At 40.0% G+C, this 16,363-nt stretch overlaps 1 protein-coding gene across 3 annotated transcripts in view; it reads left to right on the forward strand.

Moving 5' to 3' along the window:
* LOC130917168 (clathrin heavy chain 1-like) overlaps positions 1-16,099 on the forward strand; it is a 30,276-nt gene extending 14,177 nt beyond the window's left edge. Inside the window, exons 15-34 of one of the 3 annotated variants that reach the window (XM_057838279.1) lie at positions 32-157; positions 930-1,072; positions 1,148-1,382; positions 1,477-1,599; positions 1,814-1,959; positions 2,065-2,248; positions 2,335-2,527; positions 2,663-2,820; positions 2,906-3,070; positions 3,197-3,304; positions 3,424-3,591; positions 3,763-3,912; positions 4,004-4,135; positions 4,277-4,387; positions 4,637-4,807; positions 4,925-5,146; positions 8,069-8,089; positions 14,185-14,222; positions 14,314-14,389; positions 14,569-14,716. In XM_057838279.1, the coding sequence (XP_057694262.1) occupies positions 32-157; positions 930-1,072; positions 1,148-1,382; positions 1,477-1,599; positions 1,814-1,959; positions 2,065-2,248; positions 2,335-2,527; positions 2,663-2,820; positions 2,906-3,070; positions 3,197-3,304; positions 3,424-3,591; positions 3,763-3,912; positions 4,004-4,135; positions 4,277-4,387; positions 4,637-4,807; positions 4,925-5,146; positions 8,069-8,089; positions 14,185-14,222; positions 14,314-14,344 (2,625 nt within the window). In that variant the 3' untranslated portion in view covers positions 14,345-14,389; positions 14,569-14,716. Of the gene's footprint in view, positions 1-31; positions 158-929; positions 1,073-1,147; positions 1,383-1,476; positions 1,600-1,813; positions 1,960-2,064; positions 2,249-2,334; positions 2,528-2,662; positions 2,821-2,905; positions 3,071-3,196; positions 3,305-3,423; positions 3,592-3,762; positions 3,913-4,003; positions 4,136-4,276; positions 4,388-4,636; positions 4,808-4,924; positions 5,147-8,068; positions 8,090-14,184; positions 14,223-14,313; positions 14,390-14,568 lie in introns of all 3 variants that reach the window. The other 2 variants (XM_057838277.1, XM_057838278.1) reach the window with 2 other exon arrangements.
* The last annotated feature ends 264 nt before the right edge of the window (positions 16,100-16,363 follow it).

A 16,363-nucleotide genomic window follows, 5' to 3' on the forward strand; every position in this document is an offset into this window, starting at 1 on the left:
CATTAATAAGGTAAAACATTTGTTTTTGCAGGAAGCCAAGTTAACTGATCAACTACCATTGATCATTGTGTGTGACCGCTTTGATTTTGTCCACGATCTGGTCCTATACTTGTATCGCAACAGTCTGCAGAAATATATTGAGATCTATGTGCAGAAGGTATAATGTCTAACACACATCCAAACAATACACAGCCTGGACAAAAGTCTTTGCAGTTTTTTCCTTGAACAAAGTGATGTAATTTTTTTTCTTTAGAAAGAATAGTCACGCACAATACATGCAAGTACCAAAATTCATTAAATGAAAACGTAAACACAAATTACCGCATTTTTCGGACTATAAGTCGCACCTGAGTATTAGTCGCACTAGCCATAAAATGCCCACCGAAGAGGGAAAAAAACATATATAAGTCGCACCGGAGTATAAGTCGCATTTTTGGGGGAGGTTTACTTGATAAAATCCAACACATAAAACAGATATGTCATCTTGAAAGGCAATTTAAAATAAAAATACAGTCGAGAACTATATGATAAATAAGTGGACAGTATGATAATGTTACATGATGCATGAACAACGAAATGTGGACGTGGCCGGTATGTTAACGTAACATAGCTATTAAGAGTGATTCAGATAACTATAGCATAAAGAACATGCTAAAAAGTTTACCAAACAGTGTCACTCCAAAACACCAAAATAAATGGTAAATGGTGTTACACGTATATAACATGCGAAATGATATAATAATGTGTTAATAATTTCACACATAAGTCGCTCCAGAGTATAAGTCGCACCCTCAGCCAAACTATGAAATAAACTGCTAATTATAGTCCGAAAAATTGGTAAGTAAACAATGTGTAACAAAACACGTAAATAAAACTGATATAAAAATGATCCAATGAAATTGATAAAATAACACACTTATTTTTTGCAGGTAAACCCTAGTCGTCTCCCCGTGGTCATTGGTGGTTTGCTAGATGTTGACTGTGCCGAAGATGTGATAAAGAACCTGATCATGGTTGTAAGAGGACAGTTTTCCACAGATGAACTAGTTGCTGAAGTGGAGAAGAGAAATAGGTGAGTGAGAGAGAGCACACGGACATGCACAGGAAGAAAAATTTGTGTCAAGATAACTCTTCTATTTTCCAATAGATTGAAGCTTCTGCTCCCTTGGTTGGAGGCTCGTATCCATGAAGGTTGTGAGGAGCCTGCAACCCACAATGCCCTGGCCAAGATTTACATAGACAGCAACAACAACCCTGAGCGGTTCCTTAGGGAGAACCCCTTTTATGACAGCCGTGTAGTAGGCAAATACTGTGAGAAAAGAGACCCCCACTTAGCCTGTGTGGCCTATGAAAGAGGGCAGTGTGACCAGGAACTCATTCATGTGAGTTGTTGCATATGTCAGTGAAGGCCTTGTGTATAACTACGACCAATATGGTTGTTCATTTCTTTGCTATTTTTGTGATTTTATTTTCAAGGTGTGTAATGAGAACTCACTGTTCAAGAGTCTATCACGCTATCTTGTGCGCCGTAAGAACCCCGAGCTCTGGGCAAGTGTGCTGCTGGAGACCAACAACTACAGAAGACCGCTCATCGATCAGGTCTCACATCTGCTCGTTTTTTGTGATAAATCTTGCACAATCATACTTGAGCTAGTAAACACACAATTACATCTTGCGTGATTGTAGAATTCACAACATATTGTTCAATACCTTTTCTCTTTCCTCAAATTTATTGTTATCTTGTTTACTTGTAAAAGCATTTTATGACATTTGTGACACTGTGATTTAAGCCTGATGTCCTACTGTGATGCAGGTGGTCCAGACTGCCCTTACAGAGACCCAGGATCCAGAGGAAGTATCTGTCTCAGTGAAGGCTTTTATGACTGCTGATCTTCCCAATGAGCTCATTGAGCTTCTGGAGAAGATTGTTTTAGATAATTCTGTCTTCAGCGAGCACAGGTATAAGGAGATATGTTTGGGTTATTTCTTTCTTTGTTTTTGTCCCCCTAACCAACTAAAACAAAATTTTCTTGCTAAGGTTTTCTTGTGTTTTATTTATTTTAGAAACCTCCAGAATCTGCTCATCCTGACAGCAATTAAAGCCGATCGGACCCGGGTGATGGAGTACATTAATCGTCTGGACAACTATGATGCCCCAGATATTGCAAACATTGCCATAAGCAACGAGCTGTTTGAAGAGGCCTTTGCTATTTTTAGGAAATTTGATGTCAACACATCTGCTGTGCAGGTGAGCACCTTCTATGCTGTAACTACTTGAGCTTCAAGATTTTTCTGACTGAAAATTTTATTCAAACATACTACATTTATTCTTAGGTCCTGATTGAGCACATTGGTAACTTGGACCGAGCCTATGAGTTTGCTGAGCGCTGCAATGAGCCTCCAGTGTGGAGTCAGTTAGCAAAGGCCCAGCTCCAGAAGGGCCTGGTCAAAGAAGCAATTGACTCTTACATCAAGGCTGATGACCCCTCTGCTTATATGGAGGTTGGACAAGCTGCAGCTCAGAGTGGTATGATCAACTCTAAAACCATGGATGCTTTTTTAGACTTAAGACAGAAAGAGTTAGTTTTAAATAAAATTCTGAGATAACATTGTTTTGATATAACCTTGCCTAAATAAATTTGATGAGCTGTGCTGTGTGTAGGAAACTGGGAGGATCTTGTAAAGTTTCTGCAGATGGCCCGAAAGAAGGCCCGCGAGTCCTACGTTGAAACAGAGTTAATCTTTGCTCTGGCAAAGACCAACCGCCTTGCTGAGTTGGAGGAGTTCATCAATGGACCCAATAATGCCCACATCCAGCAAGTAGGTTCATGGACACATCAAGATCTACCATTTGTTGTCGATTTATTCCTTTAGAAGTTCTCTTTTTTTACTGCCGTTCCTCTAGGTGGGTGACCGTTGCTATGACGACAAGATGTACGAGGCAGCCAAACTACTTTACAACAACGTGTCTAATTTCGGTCGCCTGGCTTCTACTCTGGTGCACCTGGGAGAGTATCAGGCAGCTGTGGACGGAGCACGCAAAGCCAACAGCACACGCACCTGGAAGGAGGTGAGAAATGACTACATTACTTTTCAAAGAAATTCACTCGTGGTCTGAGCCTAGCCATTATCGAGTGTAATGTGAAAGCAAACGGTGCCCTACGTTTTTTTTTAGTCCAATTTATCTTTCTTGTAGGTGTGTTTCGCATGTGTTGATGGGAAAGAGTTCAGGCTTGCCCAAATGTGTGGACTGCATATTGTTGTACATGCCGACGAGCTGGAGGAACTCATCAATTACTACCAGGTACAAAGCATGACAGTGACATCCTTTTTACAAATTATAAATATAATGTGAAAAGAAATCAGTCCTTGACAAAAAATCCAACAGTTTGAATTAAGTTGTTGTTGTTTGTATTTCTTCAGGACCGCGGCTACTTTGAGGAGCTCATTACCATGCTGGAGGCTGCTTTGGGATTAGAGCGAGCTCACATGGGAATGTTCACAGAGCTGGCCATTCTTTACTCCAAATTCAAACCCCAGAAGATGAGGGAGCACTTGGAGCTCTTCTGGTCCCGTGTGAACATTCCAAAGGTAGATATGGGATCTGCCACACCACCTTTTAACGACATATTTGAATGCTGTTTCAACAACATTATATAGTTTTTGAAGGGATGCATTTGTCTTTCTGTATGTGGTGCCCCTATGTTTTGTCATGAAGGCCTCCGTTTTAAGGTCCAGTAACATTTATCGATGATTTTTAAGGTTCTCAGAGCAGCTGAGCAGGCCCACCTCTGGGCAGAGCTAGTGTTTCTCTATGATAAGTATGAGGAATATGATAATGCCATCATCACAATGATGAATCATCCTTCTGATGCCTGGAAAGAGGGTCAATTCAAAGACATTGTCACCAAGGTGGGTCTCCTGCACGAAACTAACGTACCGTATTAATTTTATAAGAAGTGTGTGTAAACTTGTATAATATCTTTGCTTTTTTTGCCTTTAGGTGGCCAATGTGGAACTGTACTACAAAGCCATCCAGTTTTATCTGGAGTTCAAACCTTTATTATTAAATGACCTGCTCATTGTTCTCTCCCCGAGACTGGATCACACGCGCGCTGTCAATTTTTTCACCAAGGTGAGTGGCTTTCTCTTTTTATGACACTTTTATTTTCTTAGCCATCACTAGCAGATGCTTACAATAATTATGCACATATTCTTATGCGAGACATGCTCTATGTTAACTCAGTAATGATTTCATGTCTGATTTATTGTTTAGGTGAAGCAGGTACCTCTGGTTAAACCATATTTGAGGTCTGTCCAGAATCACAATAACAAGTCTGTCAACGAATCTCTTAACACCCTTTTCATCGTTGAAGAAGATTATGCGGTATGATATGGCGTTGGCTGAATTAATTGATTTGTACTTTGAGTTAGCATTGTTAGTTAGGTTTAATACATGTTATTTGATTCTTTTAGTTTCCCTTTAATGCATTTTGTGACTGAGTGACTTGCTTGGGACCCCTAACGGGACAAGCTGAGTCAATAAACAAAACTTCCTTTTGTCATCTTTCAATAAAACACAATCCTTCCCTCGTAAATACAATACTTTTAATCCATCTTGTTTGCTTGTATACAGTCACTACGCACTTCCATTGATGCCTACGACAACTTTGACAACATCTCGTTGGCCCAGGGCCTAGAGAAGCATGATTTGATCGAGTTTAGGAGGATTGCAGCGTATCTTTTCAAGGGCAACAACCGCTGGAAACAGAGTGTTGAACTTTGCAAGAAAGACAAGCTCTACAAGGTGCTTGTAGCAACACTCACATGGACTGTATTCTTTTACTCAATATGTTGGATTTTATAACAGGCACTAGTTGAACCAATAATTAGCAAAGTGTTATTCTTATCTTCCCTTGTGCAGGACGCCATGCAGTATGCGTCTGAGTCCAAAGACATTGAACTGGCTGAGGAACTTCTTGCTTGGTTCTTGGAGGAGGACAAGAAGGAGTGTTTTGCTGCCTGTTTGTTCACCTGCTACGACTTGTTGCGGCCCGACGTGGTGCTTGAGACTGCTTGGAGGCACAACATCATGGATTTCTCTATGCCATACTTCATCCAGGTCATGAGGGAGTACCTCAGTAAGGTGGGTCATTCACACGTGAACAAAATAAAACACCATTTTCATTTTTTGTTGGACAACATAAATGCGTTTATGAGGGTGTAAGACAAGGAAACATCCTCACCTAACTACATTTAAAGAAAAAATAGTTGTCCATGAGGACAGTTGGTTAGCTATGGGCTCCTTCGTAGTGACTTTTTCTTCTAGCAAGCAAATTTTGTAAAGTAATGTTTGCAAATGGGAACAAAGACAATTAGTGTTTCCCTTGAAGGCAGCTAATGCTGGAGTGGTTTGTACCAACAAGAATTTGACATCAGCCACCCATTCTATTTTATTCGCAAGACACCAGGCAGTGGAATACAGTTACCCAAGCCTACACCCTGTTGTTTTTTGAAAAATTTCTTGCTGCTTTTGGTGCTCATCTTCCTTTTGTCCTTCATGTGCAAGTCATTGGTGTTATCCTTTTTCTTTTGGATTTTTTTATACACTCTAGCTACTTTCCCATACAAATGTGCTTTGGGGGAGTTTCATTGCAGCTTTAAGCACTTTTCATGTTTACATGGCCACCAGCTGTTAGAGTGCTGTAGTTGTCATTAAGTGAACACTCAAGTGAGTCAATATTTTATTTTTGCATAACTGTGAAACAACGAAGCTTGGTGTAATTGAAGAACAATTCTAATTATCTATCATTTGAACATCGCCACCACGATGGGCGCATGCAGATAGTCCCATCGCAGGACTTGTGATTTTATTTACTTTTTGTAACACGCAAACTTTTGTTTGTTTGCTCCATAAAAGCAGCAAGCTGCTTTTATTGCCGTTGTTATGCTATGCTTTTACATGGCCTCCTGGACCCTTTTTATATACAGCAATCTTGATCATTCACAGATGAATCCATTTAGCCTGGATTAAACGGTATAGACCCCAATCACCAGTGTCACACAATGACGTGTCGCTGTATTGTGCCGCCATATTGTCCGTCATTGTGTGTCCGTATTCTCAATGGTCTCAATTTATCGTGCAATTCATCGAAGCCCCGGTGCTTTCAGACGCTGTAAACTCATTGGATGTGTTGCATAAAAGGCGTTATGTGGAAAAGCTTTGGTCGATCCATTTGCCAGATCCATATTTGATGCCTAAATCGATGTTTTTCGACCCGCTGTCCTCGCCTGACATCTGCTACCCTGATATCTACAACTATCTTGTCTACAAAAACTCAGCCTATTCTCACGAAACTTTGAAAAACTTTAAGAGCAGCACTCTAAGCAACATTACCCCGTGTGACCCTTTACTTCCAACTTTCTAAAATGGCGACAATGAATAAAAAAAAAAAGTTGACTGCGATGGCCGACGCTTCAAGGATAGGTGGATATTGGACTAGTTCTTCAATAAAATACGCAACAACTGTGCCTCATTTGCAAAGAGACAGTCGCTGTTTTTAAAGAGTTCAATGTGATGCGATATTACCAAACAAGACACGCTGACATGTACGACAACATTACAGGGAAGATACGCAGCGAAAAATTAAAGCAACTTGAAGCTAGTTTAATTCCACAGCAGCAGTATTTCGCAAGAGCCAGAGTGTCGAAAGAGAATGCCACAAAGGAGAGATTGTTGAAATTATGAATTTAAAAAATAATAATAATAAAGCAAATGTGACACACAGAAGGGCTTGCTAAAATTTATTTAAATATATTGTTCTACGTAAATCATCCAAGGTAGCCCCTCACATTTTTACCACACCAAATCTGGCCCCCTTTGCAAAAAGTTTGGACACCCCTGTTTAACTGATGATCCGTAGACGAGGCCAGCTTCTTTCACTTGGTACCAGCTAAATATTATTCAGAAAATAATGATGGCGGAAGAAATAAACATCTTGAATTTGAAACTGTATGTTGTCAGCGATTAGCCTCGCAATGATCTTAATTATGGTTGTCAGCCCAAAAGCCTCTAAATATGTATTAAATGCATCTTACCAGGTATAAAATGACTACTACATAGTCTTTGGTGATCATTTGGTGCCCAGTTTTCTCGTCGAATTGCAGCAGTCCATCTCGCTTTCCTCTTCAGGTCTCTCAGAATACGGTAGAACTTCAAGTCTCTCCGTCTATCTTCTCTGTTACTGCAACCAACCACCTCACACGCCTTCACCATTTTGATTATTAATGTTAACGAGCAGAAAAACACGCTGCAATAGGAGGCATGTACGTAGCGGTAATGTGTAAACACGACGAGCTGACGGACAATATGGCGGCTCCAGTCAGGGGGGCAGAGTTGTGACGTCATGTGACTGGGGTCTATAATATGAATACAATGTGGTCATGGTGAGTCAACCAATGTCTTCCTAAACAGAGCTATTCAAGTCATCTGGTGAAAATTCTTCTGGTTTTAATATTGCAATATATATTGCAAAACCCCAACAAGTCGCAATGTCAGTTTTTTTTTCCAATATAGTAATCTGCGTCTCCCTATGTCTATGTGTCACCACACTTATTGCCAAAGCACACGTGTTTATCACCGACATACCCACTCTATGGCCAATCAGAGCAAAAAGTTAGAATTTAAATATTGAATATTCAAATTGGAGCCAGTCAGCTGCAAATTAATGAGTAGAGCCTAAAAAGGAACAAGTAAAACAGCTTGAAATATGACTTGTTGGGGACTATGTATTAACACTTTATAGTGCTACTTTAAGGTGCCTCAGTACTTAGGGGTAAATCTGCCACTAATTACTACCGTTAAGAAAATGAAACTAAGAATACCAAAGTAACCTCAAGTATGCATTTGTATCAGAAATGGCATTATTACCTGCACATCCTATGCATTTTTGTGTTATCTCTCAATGTTAAGTCCCCTGTTTGCTTATATCTCACTGTCAGTTTCTATTGTGGGAGACTTCCACTTGCTTTTTTTCCCTTAAGTTGCCTCTCTGAATTTCCTTTCCAGGTTGATGCGATAAAGGAAAAGGTGAACGTTGAATCCATTTCCTAATCGTCCTTATTGACTTGCTCTCCCATAACATGTAGTAGATTGGAGGGGTAAAATTAGCAGAAAGTGCATGATTTCCCTTCCCACTTTGTCACTGCTGCTTTCATGTGTACAACTATCTGCATCTCCACTAGATCACTTACAGTAACAATTTCCCCACAATCCAGAGAGGGGCTTTTTACCTCCCATCTTTAGAGGTCTGCTGCGGGGCTTTTGGCTTCGGAGTGAGTTGACTACAGTAATCCCTCGCTACTTCGCGCTTCTTTGTCCATCGCGGATTTTTTTTCAATTAAAAAAAAAATAAAATACAGATGAGGTTTCCCGAGCCAATAGCGTAGTATCACTCTACGTCCCTCCCTCCCTCTCCCTGCTGTTTGTTTGTCAGGCAGTGCACTGGAGTTCCTTATTAAAGTTAACGATGATTGACAGACGTTTGGGTTTAATGTTGCCAGAGACACAAACTTCAAAGCGCTTCAATCATCATCTAACTTGTTAAACAGTTGCTGTGGCAACTCCTGTTTAAAACTTATAATTATTTTTTCACTTATGGCAGCAGGTTCTGGTCAATGGCATACCGCAAGCAACACGTCACTTCCGCTCATTAATATTCATGACATTAGCTACTGTTGCTAAGTAGGGACAAGCCACCGTTTGTCCCTAATAGGAAATGAATGGAAATCGTGTACGAAGGAGATGTTTACAGAGCTAAACCTACCAATTCTCTCCGAAAATGATGTGCCTGGTGCCAAATTTACTGGCAAAGAGGTGGAAGAACATAAAAATGTTCAGTTAAAGAGATGGCTTGAGTGTCGAAGGCTTAAAAAGACGAAAAAAACTAGCCGACCTAAGCATAGCTTTAGCTTTTATATCGACGCGACTGACAATGACATTCTCCTGTTTCAACAAGCTATCCTTTACCATCAGCCCTGTCTTTCTTATATATCATCTGGTTGTCCTACGTCTCTTACCGTTCTTGGGGGTAATTTAGTTAGCTTTGTGTAGCGATCGCAAATGCTACTCAATGACAGCCAACAAACACTTTTAATTTTTTTCATTGATAACACATCTTAATTCTTTAATTTATTTACACTTCCCCCTTACTAATATATATACAGTGCCTTGCAAAAGTATTCGGCCCCCTTGAACCTTGCAACCTTTCGCCACATTTCAGGCTTCAAACATAAAGATATAAAATTTTAATTTTTTGTCAAGAATCAACAACAAGTGGGACACAATCGTGAAGTGGAACAAAATGTATTGGATAATTGAAACTTTTTTAACAAATAAAAAACTGAAAAGTGGGGCGTGCAATATTATTCGGCCCCCTTGCGTTAATACTTTGTAGCGCCACCTTTTGCTCCAATTACAGCTGCAAGTCGCTTGGGGTATGTTTCTATCAGTTTTGCACATCAAGAGACTGACATTCTTGCCCATTCTTCCTTGCAAAACAGCTGGAGCTCAGTGAGGTTGGATGGAGAGTGTTTGTGAACAGCAGTCTTCAGCTCTTTCCACAGATTCTCCATTGGATTCAGGTCTGGACTTTGACTTGGCCATTCTAACACCTGGATACGTTTATTTTTCAACCATTCCATTGTAGATTTGGCTTTATGTTTTGGATCATTGTCCTGTTGGAAGATAAATCTCCGTCCCAGTCTCAGGTCTTGTGCAGATACCAACAGGTTTTCTTCCAGAATGTTCCTGTCTTTGGCTGCATCCATCTTCCCATCAATTTTAACCATCTTCCCTGTCCCTGCTGAAGAAAAGCAGGCCCAAACCATGATGCTGCCACCACCATGTTTGACAGTGGGGATGGTGTGTTCAGGGTGATGAGCTGTGTTGCTTTTATGCCAAACATATTGTTTTGCATTGTGGCCAAAAAGTTCAATTTTGGTTTCATCTGACCAGAGCACCTTCTTCCACATGTTTGGTGTGTCTCCCAGGTGGCTTGTGGCAAACTTTAAACGAGACTTTTTATGGATATCTTTGAGAAATGGCTTTCTGCTTGCCACTCTTCCATAAAGGCCAGATTTGTGCAGTGTACGACTGATTGTTGTCCTATGGACAGACTCTCCCACCTCAGCTGTAGATCTCTGCAGTTCATACTGAGTGATCATGGGCCTCTTGGCTGCATCTCTGATCAGTTTTTTCCTTGTTTGAGAAGAAAGTTTGGAAGGACGGCCGGGTCTTGGTAGATTTGCAGTGGTCTGATGCTCCTTCCATTTCAATATGATGGCTTGCACAGTGCTCCTTGAGATGTTTAAAGCTTGGGAAATCTTTTTGTATCCAAATCCGGCTTTAAACTTCTCCACAACAGTATCTCGGACCTGCCTGGTGTGTTCCTTGGTTTTCATAATGCTCTCTGCACTTTAAACAGAACCCTGAGACTATCACAGAGCAGGTGCATTTATACGGAGACTTGATTACACACAGGTGGATTCTATTTATCATCATTGGTCATTTAAGACAACATTGGATCATTCAGAGATCCTCACTGAACCTCTGGAGTGAGTTTGCTGCACTGAAAGTAAAGGGGCCGAATAATATTGCACGCCCCACTTTTCAGTTTTTTATTTGTTAAAAAAGTTTGAATTATCCAAAAAATGTTGTTCCACGTCACGATTGTGTCCCACTTGTTGTTGATTCTTGACAAAAACATTAAATTTCATATCTTTATGTTTGAAGCCTGAAATGTGGCGAAACGTTGCAAGATTCAAGGGGGCCGAATACTTTTGAAAGGCACTGTGTGTATATATATATATATATATATATATATATATATATATATATATATATATATATATATATATATATATATATATATATATATATATATATATATATATATATAAAACAGAAACGGTAACAGTGGCAGTCAGATACCATTGTAATTCTTTTCAGGTCATTCATTGTCAGACAGAAGCAGTACAGCACAACGTTACGCTAAAAGAATAAGTTAAAAATATAGAAATGGCTTACCTCTTTGTCCTCTGAAAGACCATGCCAACCCAACATAATGTTTACTGCATATGAAATGTGAATGGATTCACCGAGCTGGTGTTAAAGTCCGCACAAGTTGATTCGGTCTTCACATTTTTTCCTCCCGAGTTTTTGGTTTCCGGAAACGTAAGAAGAAACATCCTTCATGTGTCATAATGTCTAGAGTCGTTTCTAATAGTTCCAAAAAAGCAATGCGTGATCGGCATGTTCGTTTTTGAAAGATTACCGGCGAAAAGTAGCACAAATTACGTTAAGTCTATGCGAGGGCGTGTCTATAATGTCCCATTTCGGCTTTACTTCCGCTTTACGATGCGACGTCACGGTCTAAAAATAGCCTGCGTGCGGTTCGCCATTAACCGCAAAAAAACGAGGGATCACTGTGTTTGAATAAAAAAACAGACACGCCCAAATAAACTTTATTGTGGCATTCAACGAGAAAGTGCTGTTGTATAGAGCATTCCTAAGCAAAATGTACTAAACATGTTAACACTGACATAAAAAGATTTACATTAACAAGAAGATCGCATGGCTTGCTACAGTCCTCCCACACACACACACACACACATACTGTATATATATATATGAGTAACTACATGTGTTAGGCAAAACAAACTTAAATAGTGTTAATGTTTAAAAAAACAAATCCAATGCAGTATCATGTTCAAAAGATTTCACATAGCTTGACCAATGCTTGTCCATATCTGACTTTCAGTTGAATTTGGGTCTGAGGAAATGTTTGTTTTGAATATTTTCTTAAAATATGTTCTCAATTTGTGAATTATCACCAATAATTACTGTGTACATTAAGAGTACACGGCCATCATGAAAATATGTTGACAGAAACTTCACACAAACAAATCCACAGCAGTGAAATGCCCCTCCTTTGTGTCATTGGGTGAAAAGTGCCTCTCTGGATTATAACTTGCAGTGTCAGGTCTGTTTCTTACATACTCTATGATGAATTCTAACATTAAACTGGCTGTTACTTAGCCTTTTCAACACCATCCTGTCGATTTTTAGCTGAGAGAATTTACTTATTGTAGACACTGAGTTTGAATTCTTTCTTCCTGAGATGTCAGTTTATATCTCTGTCTATGTGCTTTAGTGAGACATTAAAAAAATGACCGGTACAAAAAGAGGATTTGTGTTCAGTTATTTCATTTTAACATTATTCCCAACACAATTGTCTTAACTGTTAGTAAAGCAAATACTATGCAGCTGAGGTAGTGTATTCTGTAATGATATTTAATGTTTAAAGCAAAACGCATGCATTGGCCCTCACTCGGTAGCATCAGCAGCACCGGGCAAGGAGGCATCGTTGTTGGCTTTGCCTGCTTCTGGAAACTTCAAGTGGCTGTACAAGAGCATCCTATCTTCTCTCTCCCTCCACTATGGTGCTGTGCTTCTCTTCTCTCTTTCTCACGCACTCTTCATGATAAACGTGACAAAAAAACTACTGCTTCCGCATGTCTTTCAACCCTTCTCTTTTCAAAATGCAAGAGCCTGCACAACTGGATTGACTGACATTAGTGAACCACAGTATGTAGAGAACTGAACCAAGTACCTGGACAGGGATCTTTCATATATCCTGTAGTTAATCAGTGCTAAAATAAATTTAATGTTTAAGCTGCAGATATTTCTGAACTTTTTTCACTGGCTGCTTATTCCTTTTGGACTCTGCTCGTATTTTTCTGCTTCTTAGCTGCTCTCTGGCGAAGATTTAATACAGTCAAGAAAGGCCGTGACAAAAAGAGGCAGTCTGGAGGCACTGACATCTTATGAAATCAAGTTGAGCTTGACTGCCAAAGAGCCACATGACTAAACCCGAATTTTTTTTTTACTGAAGAGGTTTCACTGTATACTCGAAATTCATGTTTTACTAATCAGTAAACCATGTGTCACTAGGCATCTCTTCAATTTCCTCCTCCATTTTAATACACAAGTGGATGAAAGTTTCTTTCTCATCATTAAATTAAGTTGCAGCATGTCTAGATGTCTATAAATATTTTGTCTAGCACCAAAAATATCCATGGAATGATATTAAAGTTGGATACAATATTAAGAGACATAGTAGTAGTAAAAGTAATCAATGTATACTGTAGCAATTTTTAGGAGGCCTTTCGTGTTGGCCATTAATAAGCAGGTACCTCATAAATCAATACTGTACATTTGAAATTCTAATTTGAGGTGCACATTTGGTCTTTTCCTTTTCTATCTGAAGTAAAATGAACTTGTAACATATTAAACACTTGTCACAATAAAGGAATTCGGAGCAAGTCTGAAAAGGACTACGATAAACTTCTCAGCCGATTTGAACACAATTGCTGACCTAAACGGCAGCTCCAAAAAAGTCTTCGTGTGATTAAGTTGTACGTGTGACAGACGAGTTCCCTGCACACAGTATTTAAATGATCTTATGCTATGCAGACACTATGTCTGCAGTTAGTTCCAGCGGTCTTGACTCTTGATTGTGCCACAATGTTGTGCTTGTGCACATGCATTTCTGTTCCATTGAACCACAATATGTTACTCCATAGTTGTCCCACATGCCTCAATTGTTAGTTTTTGTCCACCTTTGTCCTCAATAGTTCATTCATTCATTTACCTTTGAATTGTAATACACTGGAAATGTTGTTTCAATCCGATTCCCCAAATGCAGTTGTGCAATTGGATGAGTGAATATTCACTCTATTTTTTGCCAAAATACACCAATTACAGTAAAGTACAACATATTCTAAAATACAGCTAATTAGGTTTACTCGCATTGTTCAAAGCAGCAAAACATACAATAGGAAGAGGTTGCTTGTACTGGTGACGGTTTGGTTCTCTCCATACTCTAAAGTCATAGAGTAGATGATTGGGGTGGCTGGATGGGTGGGACCATTGTCATAATTTGTGTTTGTATCCCCCGTAACCCAATAATACACAGTTGTCCCTAAAACGAAGGCAAATTACACCCTCAGTAGTCGCCTCTAGCATTCTAGCAGTACAGTAGTGGCTTTAGTTGTTTAACGGAGGTCCTCCAGCTGCACATTTTCACTTAAATGTGGACGGTGCTCATCTCCTCCGCCTGTCAGGAATGGTCCCATCCTTCAGCCAGTGAAATAACCCAGAGGTCAGTTTTTACCAACCTGGCATCTTCGAGAGCCTCCACCCTAGCTGCTTCACAGCCAAGCTGATTCTCACGCTACCACTCTTCTTCGTAGGTGGACAAGCTTGAAGCTTCAGAGTCACTGAGGAAACAGGAGGAGCAGGCCACAGAATCTCAACCAATTGTTTATGGTAAACAAGCGCACTGACGTGGCTGTTCACCCTCTCTTTGTCATTTTGGACATACTGTATTTGTGCAAATGTATGAAACTTCCTAACTGTGTGGTTGGATCTCTTTTTTTTCTGTCCAACTTCAGCAGGTCACTAGGTTAAATATGTTTTAACACAAGATTGTTTTTGTTGTTTGTTAGGCACACCACAGCTTATGCTCACTTCAGGCACGAACGTTGCCGTACCCCCTCAGCAGGCTTATGGCTACGGGTACACAGCAGCTCCAGGCTACGGGCAACAACCACAGGCCAATTTTGGATACGGCATGTGAACACCCATTCCCATCCACTCCCTTGCCCGTTCCTCCACCTTTCCCTCTCTTTGCGTTCTCCTCCAGCCTCCAATGGTCTTCTACCCTCAACAGAGGCCACGAGCAAGCCACATCCCACTCTTAATTTTTTATTTATATTATTGCTATTGTTACAACAAAGTTGTCCTGTTTGAAGTAAAACAACATGCACATGCTACGAAGGACTTTAGTTTGTTTAGTTCGAACTGAAATTGGACCACATTTGCGTTCCCCACATTCCATATTTATGACTCCTTGTTTAGAAATGTGTGTTTATTTTTTTAATGTTTCTGTCTTGTGGTTTTCAACTGATTTGCTGGAAGTGGACTTGCTATAGCTGAGCAAACTTTGAAGTAGGTGGAGGAGCATTGGATTTTGCACTCGTGAAGAAATTCCTATGGAGAGAAGCTCTACATTTTGATGTGTGGATTATGTGACCATCTTAACCCTGTCTCGTTTTGTCTGTACAATGCATTACATCATTGTATATTTTAAGGAGCGTGAGAAGAAAAGTTACATAGAGTATTTGAGCATACTGTATATCGCCATTCAGATGGCTACCCCTAGCAACACTAAGTACAGTCATGATAGTATATTCTGCACAGGTGTGTAGCTTTATGAGTTTGAAATGCATTCAGACGTTTGTCACTTTATGATTGAGACTGCGTGTGTGCGCGTGTGACCTGATGATAGTCTAAATAACTGTTTCAACCCCCTCTCTCCCTCTACGGGGGTTCCCTGCTAGATGTTAGCTCTCCTCTGTGTGTTAGGTGACCTCTTGTGCCGTGTACAGTGCTTGTGTGAGACTGTATCTGTGTATGTGCAAGGGCGGGACCACGCAGACATGTACCAAGCGTGCGTGTGGGTGTATTTACACTCAGCTATCTCTGCTGAGGCCGTTTATGCCAGGTGTTGTGACGTTTCCCTTAGGTCACCTTGACATTTTATTTTGTAAAGGGTGGTGTATACAGATGTGAACACGATTTGAAAAATTGTAGATGGTGAGACAACCGTCCCGACACACACACTAATCAGTCCACCACCCTTCTCATCCTCCAAAAACAAAGACGACCTTATAGTGTCCAAAAGACAGCTCGATGAAACCCACAACATGTAGGTTGCATGTGTAGATGGTTAAGAAAATAGGTGTCGGTACATCCAGAATGATGTCAAATAAGAGCCTGTATTTACCTTGATGTACTTCCTTACATCCCTCAAGCAGTGTGTGCGTGTGTGTATATAAAGTGTCACCTTGCATAAATTCAAATCCTTTTTGTTGTCATACATATGAATAAACAAAGGGGCCCTGTCATTGAAAAAGTACAAGAATATGACCTAAATTGAAAGGGAAGTACTAGCCTAAATAAAATTTAAAAATTGTATACTGTTTTCTGTCAGTCTTTATGGAAATGGTGTAATCTTATAGGTACTTGTTGAAGAAAAATGTCAGATTGTTAGATTATCTTTATGAATAGGAGCTGACGATACAATTCAGGAACAAAAAGAAAGCAATACAGTGATCTCTTGTTTTTCGCTGTTAATGGGGACCGCCCCTCCTCCCCCGCAAAAATCAAAAATCTGCTACGTAGAGAGACTGAGCTCATTTACATGAAAAGTTTTTTGTTTTTTGGGTGAGCTGTTCATTG

This window comes from Corythoichthys intestinalis, chromosome 6, assembly GCF_030265065.1.
Source record: "Corythoichthys intestinalis isolate RoL2023-P3 chromosome 6, ASM3026506v1, whole genome shotgun sequence".
Classification (NCBI taxonomy): domain Eukaryota; kingdom Metazoa; phylum Chordata; class Actinopteri; order Syngnathiformes; family Syngnathidae; genus Corythoichthys; species Corythoichthys intestinalis.